The sequence below is a fragment of the Oryzias latipes genome, chromosome 15 (assembly GCF_002234675.1).
Source record: "Oryzias latipes chromosome 15, ASM223467v1".
Lineage (NCBI taxonomy): Eukaryota > Metazoa > Chordata > Actinopteri > Beloniformes > Adrianichthyidae > Oryzias > Oryzias latipes.
The window spans coordinates 25,122,569-25,142,101 of record NC_019873.2 but is presented as its reverse complement, the minus strand read 5'-3'; the positions used below and the strand labels follow the sequence as shown (position 1 = coordinate 25,142,101).

Here is a 19,533-nt window from a genome sequence, read left to right as displayed (position 1 = left end):
GATTCATAAAAAGTTCACATTTCTAAAATGTGAGGTTTTAATTTTGTTTTTTAACACCTCAGTGGCACAAAGAATTAACACAAACAAAAAGAGCGTAGACAGTCATAATGTGAAGAAAATTTATTGTAAATGAACTTGGATGGATTAGCCCGAAAAAAATCAGACACAGAAAATAACACACTGCATGACATTTATTGCACACTGAAAGGCAGATAGCATTAATCAGTGTAGATAAAAGATCAATAAAACCTCTGAGACTTGATAATCACACACAGCTGATACAAAGGCACAATGATGCCCGTAGTCTTCCTCAGTCAGGGTTCCGACTCACACTGGCATCAACATTCAGGACTAAATGTGTTCTTCTATATCTACAAGGTTTTTTCCATTTTCCAAGGCAACAGTTGTTTAGGCTTTGTGTTTTTTTTTTCTTTTTAAGCTTTCTGATCACGTACACATGCGGTAAACCAAGAGTGAGGTAGATTATCAACCGAAGAAAGACTTCCAAAAACAAAGATTAAAGTCATTCAGCACTGCGTGAGCTTTACACGGGAGCAAAGACTAGTTTCAGCGAAAGCAGCAGGAAGGCATTTTTAATCCGAGGGGGCGTGCTGAGAGGCTGATCCATATTTCCCCTCATTACAAGCTCACTTACAAGATTAGATTACACATGGCACCAAGATCAACTTACATTACAGTGAAACACAAGCAATAGAAATACGTGGAGGTATGAAAGCCACTGTTTTTTTCAGTGGGTTTTGCTATCTTTAAAGGCAATTTTAAAGCAACTGCATCCAAAGTGTTATAGAAAAGAGCAGAGACATCCATGTCACTATGCTTAGTTAGATAGAGGACTCTAACTGCCGCATGGCAATATAAATCAGTGCTACACCCAAAGAAGTTTGGATCACACAACTCCCCTCGTCTGTCTTGTTTAGCTCTCTTCAAAATCAGCATAGCTGTCTATGACTAGAAGGAAAATCAATATGAAATTCAGGACAATTAAACAACAGAAAATATACAAGGGAAAGGATTTCAGGTGGCCAATGGAGCAAAAGAAAGAAGTTTTTCTTCCAAATAAAAAAAAAACAAGTCCAGCAGGGGGCTCCTTGTGCTCACAAATGAAGCCAGGCATGCACTCGGTTCTAAAATTAGCCTGACAGTGATGCAATTAAGCCCACGTGAATTTCAAGATGGTATGCTGAGAAAAAACATTTTGGTAAAATATAGAAACAGATTTTTAAGAATGAAACACAGACAGGGGACACTTTTCAATGTCACAACAGTTTTTAAATACAAACTGTGTTTAAACACTGAAAAAAGGGGGGAAACAAACTAAAAAAGAATAAAAATGAATAAAGTGATGCTTGAGAAAATAATAGCTTAAGAATGGCTCAAAGAAAGAAAACAGTTTTAATGCTGGCTGTTTTTTCTTCTCTGTAATCACTTCTAACATCAATAGAAGGCAAAACGTTCTGCTAAATGAGCCCCTTTTTAAAATCTAATCTGTGTCCATGGGATAAACAGATAAAATCCACTATTACTAAATTTGTTTTCTTTTTCTTTTTAGTAGAATTTTTAAAGCTAACACTTCAGGTAATAAAGACCCAGTCTGATTAAAATTGTGTTCTTGGTGTTTTTAATATGTTCTTGCTGCATTTTTCTGATCACGAAGGACATATATGAAGAAAAATGAGCTTAATGCTGCATTTCTGAGTATTCTTTATTAGAATCTTTGTGAATCTGGAGCAGAGAAGAAAAGGCAATAAGATATAGACTGAATTAGTGACGTAAAAAGTGGGTTTGCCCTGATCTGCTCTATTCTGATGCATCCACTTGTAGTCAATTAGATCCATGCCTGTCTTCGTTTCCGTCTTCCGAGCTGGCATCTGGCTCATAAACTGTACGACTGGCTGGCTCCTATAATACTCGCCATTTATGTTGGTAGGTTATGGTAGGTTGGGGTGTGAGAGGATGTAAAACTATGCAGAAAGTCATCTAAAAACGGCATAATCACAATTAAAAGACCACTGTGAACGCTTTTACAATAGATCAAAGGATTGATCGCAGTGGGACTTAAAGGTTTGTAAAATATCCATCTCTCCTGATAGAAAATGGTGTTTAGTGTCACATTAAAGCTCTTCAATCAACTCCAAACCTTCCCAAATGAGCGTAAAACATTTGAAACAATCTTGTAAAAAAGAAAAGAAAATATAGAATCAAAAATCCAGTTTCAAACACCCCCACAAAAACAACAACAACCGACAAGTTAGTAGTCCGTGAGGGAAAATCTGTTATAAATTAGAATTAAACAAACAAAAAAATCATTCAAGTACATTCAGAAGCATGGCAAAATAAAAATTGTAGTGTCTGATTTCCTTTGCCTTGCTTGAAATATACAAAAATATACAGATAAATCAAAGGAATCATCATAAATACCAGCATGTAAACTCTACAATTATGTGTTTACTAGAGGCAAATGCATTGAGCATGTGCAGGGTGGTACAGCTGATATGAAAACCTTTACATAATAATAACAGCTTTCTTAAGAAGTCAGGTCCCCCAGTGAGCTAAATTACACAGGAAACGGTATTTTCAAAGTAAAAGTTTGCCCATTTAACTTTTACTGCAACAGTTTGAAGCTGCTGGATTTCAGTTCAAATTAGTTTGAAGTCACTCACATGTGGCTTAGAGAAAATGCAGAAACATCTGCAGCAAATGCAACTTTCTTGCTTTGTTTTTGTTTTTTCTCAAAAATACAAAAAGCTAATGTGTCGTGACTCATAATAGAAATATAAAAAAAGCCCTGCATTGTAAGCAATCCAAACAAGCTTTAATCTACTTTCTAAGAAATATTGTTACGTGAATATCCATGCTTCACTTCAAATAATTACTATCAGTTATACATTCTTGTGGAACACAGTGAAAATAAATAACATCTACGTCAGACACATTGGCTGCACTTTGGTTGCATAAGATAAGGTTTCATGAATTTGTTATTTTTTCAAACCTACACAAAAACAACTACATTAACTGAGCTTACTCGCTTTTTTGTTGCTCAAACACTCTTGCAAACACACAAACGCACCAATAGAAACACGAGATGAGAGCGACCTTCTGCCAGCTCAACAGCTTAGCTGAATATGAACAGATGAATGCATAGACATGCCCATTAGAAAGGCAAACACAGAATTATTAAGATTTTGTTATCAGACAGGTCTGAACTAAATAAAGTCACTTCATGGTCTTGCGATGTTCAGAGCTGACAAGGAATGCATCACATCACAGTAGGGGCTGTGAAAACAAGCAACAACTTCAAAGTACAGCAATGCGAAAGGTTTTCACCAGCATTCAAGACAAAGCACAACAGCAATTCCACAAAAGAACCAAACCCCAAACGGCATCCAAATGTTGTCATGAAGTGAGAAAAAGAGGTCAGCTGTGGGTTTGTCCAAAAAAAGAAGGTACAGGTTCTGCCGAGGAAGTTGTCAGGCGCAGCAAATTCATCCTTTTGCTGCTCTGGAGATGCAACGTGAAGCTGAGAGCTGCCCTCAGATCAGGTTAACCGAGTCTCCGCTACATTTAAGAGAAGGGAGGCAGACAGTCACTGGGCTTACATGTCCCTGGAGGTCCGCTGGGCCCTGGAGAGCCGGGAGGGCCGTGAGAGGGGATGCCAGGCAGGCCTGGAAGACATTATTTCACCTTTACCAATTAAAAAAGTAAAAAATACCAACCTTTACAGAACTTTCCATGTAGTTTTTTAAGGTTTTGAGGTGAACCTTATAATTTTTTATACATATGTTATATAAAGTTTTGGGTTATTTTTTATTCAAACAGTTACATTTAAAAGGAGGATTGAACCTTTAAGATGGAACATCTCATTTTCTAGGTGGTCCTCTACATGCAAGCAAAGATGGTAAAGCAAAAGAGAAACAAAAGCTAAAGAAAAAACTAGTTTAATAGACAGATATTCCCACACACCCACATAGGAATATATGACACTCAATATTGATCAAAATATCAAGATATTTTAGGGGAAAAAAACGTTGAACTATTGTAAATATGTTACTTTTCATTTACTAACTCAATTATTAAAAACTCAGATTACATAAATTAATTACTTTGTTTAATGTAAATATTAATCAAAATCAAAATCTAATAAACAACTAGCAGTTGAAACAATTCTGACATAATATAACTGAATTGTCTTATCTCTACTGTGTAATATTGAAACAAAATGATTTTTAATCAAGCAAATAGAATAAAAATAAAAGGATTTAAAGTACTACTAACTAAAAAAAAGTCAATAAAAATGATTTTTCACAGTTTTGTCAATAAGATGGCAGCAGAGCATCCATGCTTCTTCATGTTCACATATGTTGTGGTCATCGTGGCAGATGAGACTTTAATATCTCCTGTTACCTAGCAACAGCTTGTTAAAGTGGCAAAGCAGTCCATTTTGCTTTGTGGTCTCTTACATAGTGTTCGTCAGACCTGTCACCCAGTGATAACACGCTCTTTTCCACAGAGTGTCAAATGAGAGTCCATTGCATCAGTCAGAGCAGCAAAAGCTCCACAAGCACAGTTCTGAACGCCGGGAACTGTTGTCTCTTTACCTTTGTGCGTAAAAAGACAGCTTGTCCCCTTCAATCACTGCCACCTATTGCTTACCTGCTCATTCATAAACTGCACTTTGTTGTCAAGCGTGTGCTGCACATAACAATCATCAGGGATGTTTTTCTATTTTCCACTTCGTTAAAGTCGTATGCAATAATACTACTGAGATTAGGGTAAAGATAACAGATGAACACTGGGTATGCTCACACAAACGATTTCAAGTTGTTCATAATTGTTGTGACCAGAGCTGCTTCTTTCAGATGAAGTGTTAAAAAGCATCCTACAGCTGCAACCCACCACCTGGATTTTTACTCATTAACATTTGAACTGAAGTGATATAAACAGATTTGCAAAAATCTCTTGTGTGCAAATCATTTTTTCCAGTTCTCAATAATCCAAAGGGAGGCCTGCTCTGTGTAGATACCAAGGATACCAGCCATCTTTCATCATCACGGCCAAGTGAAGTGAACTTTATCTTGTAAAAATTATCTACTGTTGTAAGCTACAGGGACTTGTAAATCTAAGAGCAGAGGGGCTGTGGACCTGCATTCATAACAGTTTGTTCAAGTGCTTTCAGACTCTTCTGTAAGATGTGGCTTCAGCTTAAGTCTCACCCCCACCAGTAATGCCGCAGGTGCTTCCCATAACTATGCACTTCTAGAGATGATGTCTTTCAACAGCTGCGATTTATCCCCTGCAGAGGAGCTCCAGCCAACGTTCTTTTGCCCCACACATGCATTATTCACAGATAATTTGAGAGACTTCAGGTTCAGTAATGAATTTCTGCTTTGGGAGGGTGGAAGCCGGTAAAATAATCCCAATTCTCACCACGCCAAAAGACATGTTGACATCATGGGTTGGTACTTTTATTCAGAAGAACAAAAACAAGGAATTTTTTTTTTAACTGTCGTTTTACTATAGAAAGATAAACTTTGCAGCTTCATTTGGACCAAAGATGTAAACTGTAATATTGTGCTTCCAAATTTCAAAAATTTAAAGTTGCTTTCATGAAAAATAAATAAAAAAGTAGAAAATAATCATGTTAAGTGACGCATGATGTGCAAAAAATTTAGTATTTGTGATAGAATAAGATGACTGACAACTGATAAAATGCAGACAAGATGACAATGCAAGAGAAAATGACAGCCAGAAACACAAAAAACAAGCCTGGTAAACAAAAAGAAAAGGTAGAAAAGGGATATTTTTTACATACGAGCTATCTTTAAATGTATTTTATGACATTTATGCAAATAAGTTTTAGCTTTTGGTTTTATTGTTACCTTCATTTAAGTCTGACTGAATTCAAGTGGGCCAGAACTCAAAACTGTCATAAAAAGAGAGCGTGAAGGATGTAACATAAAGAATAAACAAAAACAATCTAAAATAAAAGGCAGGTTAAAGTTAGGGTAAAGAGTTTCTAAAACTACCATTTAAAAAAAAAGGAAAAATAGTAAAAAAATAAATAAATAAAAATGGTAGTATTTATTCTAAAAAGTAGTGATCATTTTGGTATTCCTGATACCAAGATGATCAGGACTACAAAGACAAAATTCAAATCTACAACCGAGTTATGGTTGTCAGAAAGGTCAAACAGCTAGATCAGTCAAAAAATACTGTTTGTTTCTTGCCTTTCAAAGGACAGAAACTGTTTTGCCTCAAAAACAAACAGGACATCAAGCTGTCGCCACAACTGTCAACTCTATCAATCCCTTTCTATTTATTCATTTTTTTTCCAAATGAAATCAGATGCACAGAAAATCATGAAAGATGTTTTTCAAACTTTTTTCAAGGTCATTATCTTCAAAACCCCAAGTCTAATTGCCTCATCATCTGAAATAATAAGAAGCCCTCTTTTGAGAAAACAAATCCTTTTATTTATCATTATCTTGAGCCAATGGCATCTCCAACTTTCTCTAGAGATTATTGTCAAAACTTGTGCTACAATAATCACAAGAATTTAAGGAATTTAGAGTCAATTAGAATGAATAAACTGCTGTCAAATAGGAGACGTCAATTTCTTTATGAATGAAAAAGCGACCAATTCCCAAACAAATTCTCCTGTTAAAATTGGTTCCATTGCTCCTTAGACTCCTGTCAGTATCAATGTGCAGCATATTTTATGCTGACTTTTTGAAATAATTAAAAAATTGGTTTAAAGAGAACTTTTTGGAAAATTTCCAAAGGAGTGCTTTAAAAGTGACAAAACTACATAATTTCCTAACACAACTGCATATTTTGAATTTTCTTTTAAATTTGCATTTAAAATTGTTGCATCATTCTCAACAATTGCAATAAAAATGTTCTGACATTGAAAAAAATACTAAATAAAACAAATATCACCTTTATGCAGCCTACATAAACAACTAATAGAATTTTTTTAAGATAATGTGGAGTTATGTGTATGTTATGTCTTTTTTTTTGTTTTTAAAATTGGATAATACTCAAAGTGCTTTTAGAATGTAAAGCACTTTGAGTAACATTGGTTGGAAAAGTGCTTAACAAATGAAATTTGATATAATATATGTCATCCTCCTCATGTAGCAGTAAAACACTATATTTTTAGATGATATAATCGAAGACTAGACTTAAAAGGACACTTTTTTCCCCCAGGATATTTCCTACTTGTGTGACGATCTTACCTGGTGGCCCCATGGGTCCCGGCTCTCCTGGTAACCCTAGCCCAATCTGCCCCCGCTCTCCTTTCTGACCCCTGTAGCCTATAGTAACACACAAACACACACCACTCAGAGCCAACACCACACACTGCAAAAGTGTTGCAAGGTGTGGTTAGTACGATTAGTATCATCGGTCATAACTAGCCCAGGAAGGGTCAAACTGGACCCACACAGAACATATGCAACGTTATATCTGCTCAGGGAATCAGTTTCCAATAAAAGTCAAATTTATCATGATAATAAAATCAAAAGACACTGAGCTAGTACTGATTTTTTTAAGCTGTGTCAGTTGTTGTTGAAAAACAAACAAACAAAAAAAAACAACAACATGATTTTAAATCCAGTTGTAAACCTTTGAATAAAAAAAGGCCTTGCAGACATTTCAGCAAAATACAAATCATCCAAAAAGCCATCTGCACGTTAGTGTTTGAAGATGCAGGCGTCATGGTCAACATCAGCACCAGAAGAACATGTCTTTGAAGACTTTAGAATAGAAAGAAGAGGATTTTGTTGATCAGTAGTCACTGAAGATTCTCAGGTTGTGAGGACTCCAAAGAAAAGCATGTTTCATAAAGTGCAGATGTAAAAAAAATAATTCATTTATAATGCTAGAAGGATGGTCGTATTCATAATACAGAGAGGCAAAAAAGGGGATAATCACAGGCACATGCATAATCTGTCAGGAAGAGGTTAAAACGTATCAAATAAACGTCTACAGCATGTGCAACATCTTCAAATCAGAGCAGGCAGTTTTTTCATAACATTGTGCACAAAGTTCTTATCCAAAAACTCTCTTTCTGTTGCATGCAAACGTCAGTGGCCTTGACAGTTCAGAACGGCAGCATTCCAAGTAAAAATGCAAGGGTGCTGCGACAAAATTTCCCCATGTGGCACTTAAAGTAATGGAGTCTTACAACCAGTGGTTGCACGGAGTGTATCAGAACCACTGACAGGAGTATCAAGCATGGCACTGGTAGGCCCAAAGGAGAAACGCTCCGATGCTTACACGTCAGAGAAAATCTCCGAAGAAAAGGCTTATGAATGCTCCAAAACTGAATCTCAAAGAGCAGGGGCTATCCACACTTTGGCACAATAATGAGACTTCTTTCAACACTCACAGAGCCTGGGGCATTCATTCAGGGAGGAGACGTTCCATGGAGAAAATGCACTGTACCTTAAGCGAGAGGGATAAAAAATTCTGCACAACACACAGAGCAATAAGCTTGAGTGGCTTGCTGGATTGGTGCACTCCGACAAAGATAGAAAAAAAAAAAGGCCAGCTGCTGCACTTGATCAAAAACAAATTGTTTCCAGAGTCACTAATGTCCAGGATTACGTTGCCATGGTTCCTTTCTTGATTGATAGCATTGCAGCGCCATATTTGTGTACAGGTTCGTAGACATGAATGAAAACAACGTCACTGCTGCAAACCACCAGCATAACTGACCAAAAAGAAATAAATAACGAAAACCTTTCCTTTTAATCAGCTTCACCGTCAAATACAGAATATTTACAGAAACATTCAAAGGTATTACACCAAAAGAGCAGCTTAAATACACAATTTAAAGCCTGATGTATAAAAAGCAGTTTCAGTCAGCTTTGATAAATGTACATTACTCACTAAAATACCCAAAAAATATGTTAAGACAAGAGAAAGCAGGGTTTGTGAAACATGCGATTAAAAACAATGACTTTAACATCACACAGATTTTTCATTGGGGTCTACAAGTAAAAGATGAAAAGAATGATAAATGAGCACTCAATTTCAACAAAGGGGTAAATAAAGAGAAACACTGCTCTTCAGCATAAGTCCTAATGGGCCTGCTCTAACAGCTGGAGACTTCCTCCCTTGTGCAATCAAACTGAGAGGAAAAAAAAAATTAAATAAAAAAAGACAGTGAATTCTACAAAGGGGGTTATTTTTCTCCATAAACAATTCACTTTGGCACAATGGAGAACAAGTCAAATTGGATATTCCAAAGGAGCACAGTCTCCAACGAAGGATGACGAGAAATAATGAGGAAATATTACCCCGATCTCTCACCAGCTGAGTGGAGGCACAAGTCAAAGATAGGAAAAAAATTAAGAAGTTGTTGAATTTTTGATTTATCAAGGGAAATAACTTTTTTTTTTGATTTTCAATAAATATTCATTCTAAAACTGCATTATAAATCACCAAAAAAAAAAAAAAAAAACACTTTCACAACATAAAAACTCCAAACAAGCAAAACAAAAATCCAAGACGTGTGTAATGCCTGAGGCATTAAAGACCCACTCCGATGCAAATTGTGTTTTTAACATGTTCTAGTGGCATTTTTCTCATGATGGAGGACGACTATAAAGACAATAAAGGTTAAAATCGCATCTCTGAGTATTCTTTATTCAAATGATGAAAACAATGCTAAAACGTTAGGCGGGCAGAGCTCCCTGCTCTGCTCCATTTCAATGCATTTGTAGACGACTAGATGTACGGTCGTCTTTAATTTCCTTGTCTAAACTGGCAAATGACTCAAAACTGTACGTCTGGATACCTCCAACACTGCTCGCCATTTTGTTGCTCTGGTAAAGTTAGGTTGGGGTGTGAGGGGATGTAAGCTTGCAGAGATAGCATGTAAACAGCTCTCAGATGGTGATGGGAAGAGAGGGTGGGGTTGCCCACAACTTGTGTTGTTTTCTATGTCCTAAAACACATTTGATTAAAAAACAACATGATCGTAATTAGAAAAACCACCGGAAACGCGTTCAAGATAGCTTATAAGATTATCGGAGTGGGTCTTTAACTTGGAACAAATATTTAGAGTTGAGTACCGGTAGTTGCATTCTTTAACTGCAATACACATGAATCAAACAGCATTTTTTTTTTTAAATAATAGCAGTAGCTTTAAACCTTAATGGTCTTGAAAAATGTGAGGTAGATACAAAGCTTAAGGAGATGCCTGATGCAGCGGTGCTGCTGACTGCACCATCACATACAACACTCCTCTTTAAAAGTCAATACGCCACAGTTCTGCTGCAGACACAATACAGATTCAGACAAGTCTGGGGCACAAAGCCTGACCTGCAACCCATTAGTGTTGCACGAACAGTCAGAGACTTGAATTAGTTTGATAAAAAGTGTCCTCCCTCCATCCTGACTATGCTCCTTTTGTATTTTAGAAGATTTCTCTTCGGGAGTGAGGTGTCAATACTGAAGCTCTCTCCTGTCCATATGTATAACACTTTCTCTCTTTCACAGCCAATTCTTCGTTTGTCTTCATATTTCCCAGAAAGCTGCTGTGTACCACACTCCTCGCCTTTTCTCTGCTTCCCGCCCCTCAGTCTGCATTGATATATGGGTCTATGCAAGAGAAAAATACTCATGAATCCATGCAAAATATGCGTGTCAGCCCAGCTCCTCTTCATCCACCTAATCCTTAATAATATGTGTCGGCTATTTTTTCAACAATAAAAAAGGTTTGAGTGGGAATTTCTACTAACTGGTCCGTCTTTTTTTATGTGTCAGGTTCAGAACAAAGTATAGCCAAATAGTTGGACTTGACGGAGGATTTGAGTCTCTTCAGTCAGATTTGAAATGGTTGTCCATGGTCACCAACAAGCAAACATAATGTTTTCTTTTCCTACAAAAGACTGTTTCTATTCTGAGCTGCTCTGCACTTTCACACTCCTGATCTCCTACCTTGAGGACCAGGTGATCCGGATTGTCCTGGTGGGCCTGGTGATCCATCTTTGCCGGGAGGTCCTGGAGGCCCTTGGAGCTGAGGGGCTAAGATGCCTGCATGTGTCCGCTGCTGCATGGCAGCACTTGACAGTTTCTCTGCGAGGGAAAAACAATCAAAGCGGATGTTGAAAAGGGAAGCTCAAAGGGGACACAAAAGGGGTTGAAGCACAATCCCAGCAATAGCAGCCGTGCTATAAACAATGTTAAATGTCAGGCAAATCGTACCTTGAAAAAGCCTCATTACTTCATTTTGGATGAACGTTTTGAGTTCCCCTGTAAAGCCAGGGTCATCCTGCATGAAGGGAGGATAAAAGAGGAATTTTAATACAAAAGAAAGAAATCCAATTATGTGACAAAAAAACTAAACTTGAAAAAAAAAAATCACAGCCAGTTGGAAAATTCCATCAAATGACTGAGATAACACTTATAGGTATTTATATGAACAAAAAACTGCCAAAAATATGCACAATATAAAAATTCATAATTGAAACAATAGCTCATCACAAAGCATTTTTAAAATGTGTTTTTTTTTTACATTTTTTGTTTACAAATAAAAAAAATAGCTTTAAGCAGAGGAAAACATAATTCAAAATTGATGAGGGCTTTATAATTCTAAAAGTGAGATCTTTTCAACTCTCAGCAGCAGTTAGTGACTTCATACCTAAGCAATGTAGTGTCAGGTGTTGCTTCTTAATGTACAAAACAGGAAAACAATACATACAACTACTACAGATGAAATTCTAACATTGTATTGCAATAATTCACCTTCTTTGAATATTTTTCAGATATTTCAAGACTTTTTGCCTCCAAAAGAAACTTTAATTTGATATATTGATATAAAGTAAGGATTTAGAAATGACTAAATCAATCTTTTAAAGTAATTACTATGATCTAATTTCTTAACAATGTTTGTCTTTAAAATCCTGTCTTTAAAAAGGAATGCATGCATTGCTTAACATCAAAAAAATACTTTTTAAACTCTGTACAACTTGATATTTTATTTGGACATTCTTTTCACAATTTGTTTGTGGCCTATACCCATCATTTGTACATAACTGTTGTTCTTCTTAGTAGAGGCTATTTTGGTTGCTTAATTGGTGATCAAAAAATTGACACTTCAAAGACAGACTCTGATAATCTTTTTATCTCTGTTAAAATGGTCTATCGATTATGATTATGCATTTTTTTTTGCCAAAATTTAACAACCTGAGCCATTTTTATAGGACACAGTTTCTTCATTGGTTCATTAGACATTCGTCTCTGGGTTGTGAGCGGGACCGTTGGCATGGAGCAACCCCATCCCCCTTCCCCTCCCTTTTTCTGAGAGCTCTCTGTCTACACTCTCTCCCGCTAGCTTACAGCCCCTTACAATCCCAACCTAACATTACAGGTGCAACAAAAATGAGGAGCAATATTGGAGCTATCCAGCCGTACAGTGTTGAAGCAAGATGTCAGCTAAGATGAGGAAAACAAAGACGGATCTTCTTGTCTGCAGGTGGATGCATCAAAGCAGGGAGCTTGTGGCCCGCCCAGCATCTACATCACAAGTGGATTTTTTTCCCCATCTGCTACTGATTCACAATGAATTGAATAAAGAAAATACTCAGAATTGCAGTTTTGAAAAATGCCACATGAACCTGTGAAAAACACCAAGAACAAGATTTTCATTTGAGTGTTTAATAAAGAGACAGATTAAAACGTTCAATTTCTTTTCATAACAAATTCTGTTTTTCTTTTTTGAATTTTCCCAAATTTGACAAAAACCGTGTCTAGTGTTGATACGTTTTTTTGGCTGCTTCTGCTGTCAAAAAGAAATAATGCATGACCCATAACCTACATTCAAACTATTAATTCAGTTTTTTTCCAAAGAGTCAGTGATGTTCTGACTACGTCTAAAACTTCTGCTGGTTTCCAGATGTTTTGTTTTCCTAAAGCAGAGATGACCTACTTCACAAACAGAGAAATCATCTTTCACAGCTTGTTATGGTTTCCCATAGCCAAGTCTTTGTGTTATTGTCACACAACTCAAGATGTCTTGATGAAAAAATATGAATAAACAGTGTTATTTTGCCAAAAAGTTGGGTATGTATGTTTTCAAATAAAAGATAAATACCGGCAATTTTAACCTTTACTAAATCCAAATCTAAATCAATCTCACCACGAACGGCAGCCTCATTCGCAATCCTTAAAAAAAGGCTGAAACTAAATTATTTTGCAACTTCATTGGCTCAAAAATGCTCTTTATGCCTTGGCAAATAACACTTTTCCAATCTAATTGTATTGGACCATGTGACCTGATTTGTTGTGTTTTTGGTTTCTTTATTTGTGAGTCGCTTTGGAAAAATGCATCTGCTAAATAACTAAATCGAATCATTTTTAATAAACGAAAAATTTGCAGAAAGATAAAATACTAGAAAAGTCACAGAAAAGTTCAGCTAAAGAGGCTTAAAAAGTTTAGACAGGTTTGTGTTAGTCATGACAGCTGCTCTCAGCTGCATTGCTTTCCAGGGCAGCACCAGTAACAACGGCAAACAATGGTGGGCTTAAACGATGAATCTCTACATTCAAAGCAGCTTTTCATCACCGCAAATGTTATGCAACTGCAGTTAGTGGAAAATGTCTGTGACAGACGGGGGTGTTTTCGCCGCTCTGCAGAGCTCCTGGCATGCCCACATATCTGTCTTTCTCTGTTTCTCTCCCTCTCTGACCTTCTGCTGCGTCTAGATGATCAGGAGTGGGAAGTGATGAGCAGAAAGAGAACAGCAAGCTGCCTCGCTCGGTTTTTGTTTGATGTTTCATGCAGGAGGCTGTAGCTGCACCGTTTTCCACAGTCAGAATGCAAATGGAGCTAGTTATAGCAGCAGCAGGAGTAAGTTGGGTGATGAACATTTTAGTCATCTGGGAGGATAGTCTGTTTACGCTGAGCTTTGAGCTGTCTTAGCACTTACCAGAAGTTTTACACTTTCCAACTCTCCTGGAGGGCCAGGATCGCCTTTCAAACCTGGTGGACCAATGGGGCCTGGATCTCCTGGGCGTCCCCTCTCGCCTTGAAGACCTCTGTCCCCTGGGATCCCTGGATCACCCTGCAGTAGAAAAAAACAGCCCACACAGGATCAGCGTGACACAGAACGGATGCACTCTACATGAACTACAGCTCGCCTTCTTAGCTGGTGCAACCTGCAATACTGTCACCACAGATTTAAGCCAAATATATTCACTTAAAGTGACCAGTTTTCTTTTAATGTGTTGTTGCCAGCTGCAAAACTAAATGCCTAATTTCATAACCTCGATTACCAGCAATTGCAACAGATTAAAGCAAACCAAAATGTGAGTATTCTTTTGCCAATACAATAGGAAACTGCGCCGACAGTTAAATGCCCTTTTCTAGTGTTTATGCGCTTGTGGGGATTAGTCACATTTGTGCCGAAGAGGGGTCTTTCATTAGTATTCATTACTTTTCATCAACACGTTTATGCGTTGCAGTTTGAGTCCCTAAACAGCTTCTCTTTAGGAAGACAGGAGTGATGCTACTTACCCGTTCTCCCTTGGATCCTCTGTCACCTGCTTTGCCTGCGATTCCCTTTGAAAAAAAAAAACAAACAGAATTTTCTTAAATAAGTTTCAATAAAATGCTAAAAAAGGTTATTCACATATAACAAGCTTCGGCTTTTCTTACAAAGCGGAGCTTTTATTATTAAATCTCACACATTCTCCATGATATTTGCAGAGGATGTTCTTCTGTTGCCTGAAGGAAAACTAAGCAAGCTCTTCTTGAATGATTTTACTTAGAAAAATGCTCACTTTTCAGATGACTGTACATTGATTGCTTCTACCTCAGCTCAGGTGTTTCACTGGTATAATATCTCCCAGTATAGCGTTTCACCTTCTGCAATGTCACGGCTCCCCTGCATCTCTACGGTTTTGTTTGCGACAGCCCCGATTTTCCATCAGCTGTTCCTGCTGGAGCCGCAAGGAAAAATACCTGTCTACTGCTTCATGTCACAACATCCCGTGTCTTCCAGTCTCTCCCTGTCACTCCTCATTGCTTCCCTTTACTTTGCTAAAAGAGGTACCACCGGGAGCATCCTTGCATCAATTTACCACTGGATTACAGGAGCCATGCAATTGAAAATCTGCCATGTTGTGGTTTTAAAACGGGCATCGCTTTATGACGGCATTCTCCCTTCCTTGCTTTAATCTTGCCTACTGAAATGGGCTTCCCTGAGCCTTATGCTAAGCCTCAAAGCACAAAGTGAAGCAGAGCAGCATAGCAGCCTACTAGATGGCACTGTTGCCCCACCAAAAAGTGAGCAAATGTGCAGAGGGACTCTGGAATAATAACTGAGAAATATTAAATGATGGAACAAACAATAAACAATAAAGTATTGGGGCAGTCATTAAGGTGTAATGAGAAAAAAAATCATTCATATTACAACAAAACAGCAATAATCACTATCAGTCAAGTTTGACTGCTGGATCATAATGTGTTTGAAAAGGCTATTTAAAAATATTTGCTCTGTATCACCCCAGACCGTTCTCCATGAAGCAAACTGTGTTTAATAAATTTGATTAGACACCTAAAAGCAGACTTTTCTGCAATGTTTTGTTTCAGCTTTGGCCAAGATCACCAAGCAGCAAAATGAATAATTATTTGAAGTGTCTAGTGCCATTTACTACAAACATTTTATCGCTGTTTGAAAGCAATAACTGTATAATTAGGGTAGAAGACGAAAAGTCAACAAAGCCTTAAATCTGCAGGATTCCATTTACTTTTTTATCACTAAAATCTCAGATATGCAAATAGGTTTAATGCAGTCAGCATGCTGTAGCTGGAGGGGGGATAAAGATCTGCTGTGCCATCTTTCTGTGGCTTGGCTGATGTAAAGCACTGTCTATAAGGGGATTTGCAATGATGTTTGCACAACTCACCTTGTATCCAGGAGTTCCATCTTTTCCAGGCCTCCCCTGCTCAAGGAGCGCAACACAAACAAAGACATTTTGTATCAGCTCCCACCTTCGATTGGATCAGCACTGTTGCACTCCTAGTAATCTCCACAGTTAATGAGATATCTCAAGCAAGGGATAATGATCCTGATTGCAGAGTGAACATGGTTTCTTTGTGTGCTTACAGGGAAAATTACAAAAACTATCTCTGATGGTAATGACATAGGGGGATGTAATCATGTATGGGACAAGGGAAAGCCAACATTTGTGTTTCATCGAGCGTCCTTGAGTCCCTAGATCTCTCCTAACACACAATGTTGTTGCACAGGAAGTACCACAATAATGGAAGCCACACTTGCAATGTCAAGTATTGATAATAAGGGAAAAAGCAGCAGCATTTCCTTACAGGCACACCTTGCGGCCCCTCTGGTCCAGGGAATCCTGTCTCTCCGATCGGTCCCCTCTCACCCTATCAGAGAACAGAGACAGCCAGCTTGTCAGTCTGGATGACAAAGGAATGACGCGTTGGATTGACAATTCAAAGAGAATCGGAGGCTGCGGCTCACTGGCTCTCCTGGGATTCCTGGCTCTCCGCGAACGCCGGGCTTCCCCTGTCAATCACAAACATACGAGGAGAAAACACAGTGTTTGACAGGTCCTCAACGATGTCACATCTGCAGCCTCCTATTTAGTGTATAGTTCACAGCAACGTGTAGCTGCTAACACACTGCCGGTATGTAAATTTTTTTAATGTAAGCATCAAGAAGCCATGGGACTATTTTGAAATTTGTTAAGCAGTCCTTAAACATCATTGGGATGCTGCTGGTAGCAGACAAACAACAGAAAACAGAAGAACTATACTTACTGGAGGACCTAGCATCCCAGGTGGACCAGGCAAACCAGGATCACCCTACGATTAAAACCCATGTAAGAGAGGTTATAAGAGGTATTCAAATATTTGTATTATTTTGGTTCAAAAGTTAGAAAATATTCAAAGAACTCCCAAAATGTGCGTAACCACTGCAATATACAGTATTTTCCATAATGAAGCTTTCTAAAGTTCCACTCTGATCATGTTTTGATCTATTCTCAAAGCTTTCCCAGTGGTCTTTTAATTATGATTATGCTGTTTTAGCTATAATTCAAAAATGTGTGTTGCAGAGAGTAACCCCGCCCCCACTTCCCATCATCCATCCGTTTACAAACTTTCCCCTTCAGCTTACAGCCCCTCACATTCCCAACCCTAAATTACAGGTGCAACAGAAATGGCGAGCAATATTGCATCAGAATGGAGCAGAGTTGGGAGCTTGCGGCAACTTCTATGTCATACCTACAAGCCTTTTCAAACTGCTTTTGTTTTTGCTGGTCCTTATTCAAAATAATTTGATTTAAAAATACCTAGAAATTTGATTTGAGGCTTAATTTTTTTTTAATATTTCATCCATCATTTAAAAAAATGCCACACGAAAAACACATTTGTTCTGGGACTTCAAGAAGTTTCTTTCTTTTTCAACAGTAAATGCTGAACATCTGACAGTAGGAAGAAGAATATATCCTCAGTAAGTCCTAGACCCTGAAATATTCCACCTCCACAAAACTCAGCCAACAGTCACACATTTCCAATCAGTGTTGAATTTGGATGCAAGCAACTGTGAAAACTTTCACTGAGGACGAGTTTTTTTAACTTCAGGAATGGTGTCTAGCACTAGTATGTCACTGTGATTCCTGACAGCTGTGACGCTTCTATTCCAAAGATTTTACATTAACTTGAAAGAGAATTTCTTTCATGTAAACGTAAGTCTGACAAATGTAATTTCTCCCTTTTCTTTGGGGAGCATTCATAGATTCAGTTCTGTTCTCCTTGTGGATCATTACTGGTACTTTTCTACTGCTTACCTTGGAGCCAGGTAGTCCCTCAAGCCCCGGTAAACCCATGGCTCCTGTTTCACCCTGGAGAGAAAAAAAAACAACACCTGCTAGGTGAAATGAAAAGATCACTCCTCATCAAGATCTTGAACTATTGTATTGCTAAAACCTAGAAAAAGGATGTTTTGGTCTCAAAATTTTAAATAGAAATCAATTGTGACAAAAAGAAGTGGGAAGATAAAAGGGGTGGTGAATTAACAAGTAAACAAAGCCTTCAGCTATTTGGAAAAAAGGGTAATCTGATCCGAAGAAGCTGATACTTCTCAAATTCCTGTCGTTGCTTAATAATTGCAGGTATGGATGTGAACCTTTTTGTCAATATGAAACCATTGTCAAAGGCTTTGGTAAAACAGTTCCAAGTACAGCACATGGGAGAATAAAAAAAAGAAAGAAATTGACAAAAAAAGACGATTTTGTGCTCTAAAAATAGAGGTTCATTCCAGACACTTGAGCAAGTGATGGCCTCTTTCTGCTGCTTTTTGCTCAAGCTGCCATGGAGAAATGCCATTACACAGGACACGGGGCAAGCGGCGCAGACATAGACGAATTGTCCAGGTAATTGTCACGCATGCAGATTGTCATGAATAAGCTATTGTGGCTAACGGGAGAACGGGCCGGCCAGAGGATCAGCTGTGAGACGGATTGGGGCAATTTCAGCGCAGCACTAGAGCCAGTCACACAATTTATTAAAATGTCAAATTAACATCCTGGTGAAAAATCACCGTGCAACAAAACAATAAAAAATGCAATTGGCCCCATGAGGATAAAGAATCCAAGTTGATGGCAGACACGTCAAGTTGCTTCTACGTCTGTGTGGACTGTGAGAATTGTTTTCAGGAGAGAGGAGGAGGTGTGCATCTGAAGTGCAGAAAGGGTTCATGGTTTCCCACTGGCAAAACAATATGGTATAAAGGTTTCAAATATATCGAAGACAAGGTCTTTTTTTTTTTCTTCTAGTGTTGGGAGTTGTACACGGAGTGGTTAAGTGGTCAGACTGGAGGCTGTATTGACGTTTGCCGTACAATGAAAAACCAGAGATAATGAAGGAAAGCAACTGGTGGCCCTGCTATATTTTATGCGAGCATAAAAAAGCAGTAAAAATATGCACTGCTGACAGAAAAGCTTCAACTCACGGCAGGTCCTTGATCTCCTTTGGGGCCCTTTAAAGAGAGAAGAAAAGAGGACAGATTATCTGAATGACTGCGACACCCGTGCCATAAAAACCATAAATACAGACTGAAAAGACACATGTGGCTACACATTATTGTCATTTAGATTTATAATGTTCATCATTGCTTTTCTTTTCGTACAGTAGCTCTCTGTAAATCACGCTAAAACAGAAGGTGTGATCACAGACACTGCAATGGTTGTTGGCTTCACAAAACATAAAGAAAATGGAGTATTATTGATAAATTGTGTGTCATGTCGCCCTGAACACTGATGAAGAAGCTCTCTTATTGATTGTTCCCAAGGAGCTGTTGGGCCGTGATGGATGCAGTACAGGGTGAGGCATCCTTAAGATTTAGCTATAGTTCATGGGGCATTGTGCACTGGGAACAGTGCGATGTTGGCTTTCTGTCACCTTCTTAAGTGTTCGTTTTGGTGGCTGGAACCCTGCAGGGCCTCTGACTCAATGTCTCCCAGGACTGGACA

General features: G+C 38.1%; 1 protein-coding gene across 3 annotated transcripts in view; it reads right to left on the bottom strand.

The window, feature by feature from the left end:
* Window positions 1–105: 105 nt before the first annotated feature.
* col19a1 (collagen type XIX alpha 1 chain) overlaps window positions 106–19,533 on the bottom strand; it is a 116,314-nt gene continuing 96,886 nt past the window's right edge. For 2 of the 3 annotated variants that reach the window (XM_011484563.3, XM_023963613.1), the window contains 12 exons: window positions 19,014–19,040; window positions 17,851–17,904; window positions 16,820–16,864; window positions 16,521–16,565; window positions 16,361–16,423; window positions 15,940–15,975; window positions 14,546–14,590; window positions 13,959–14,093; window positions 11,236–11,302; window positions 10,969–11,106; window positions 7,257–7,334; window positions 106–3,683 (listed from right to left, as the gene is read on the bottom strand). In XM_011484563.3, the coding sequence (XP_011482865.1) occupies window positions 3,583–3,683; window positions 7,257–7,334; window positions 10,969–11,106; window positions 11,236–11,302; window positions 13,959–14,093; window positions 14,546–14,590; window positions 15,940–15,975; window positions 16,361–16,423; window positions 16,521–16,565; window positions 16,820–16,864; window positions 17,851–17,904; window positions 19,014–19,040 (834 nt within the window). In that variant the 3' untranslated portion in view covers window positions 106–3,582. Of the gene's footprint in view, window positions 3,684–7,256; window positions 7,335–8,753; window positions 10,630–10,968; window positions 11,107–11,235; window positions 11,303–13,958; window positions 14,094–14,545; window positions 14,591–15,939; window positions 15,976–16,360; window positions 16,424–16,520; window positions 16,566–16,819; window positions 16,865–17,850; window positions 17,905–19,013; window positions 19,041–19,533 lie in introns of those variants that run through there. The other variant, XM_023963614.1, reaches the window with a different exon arrangement.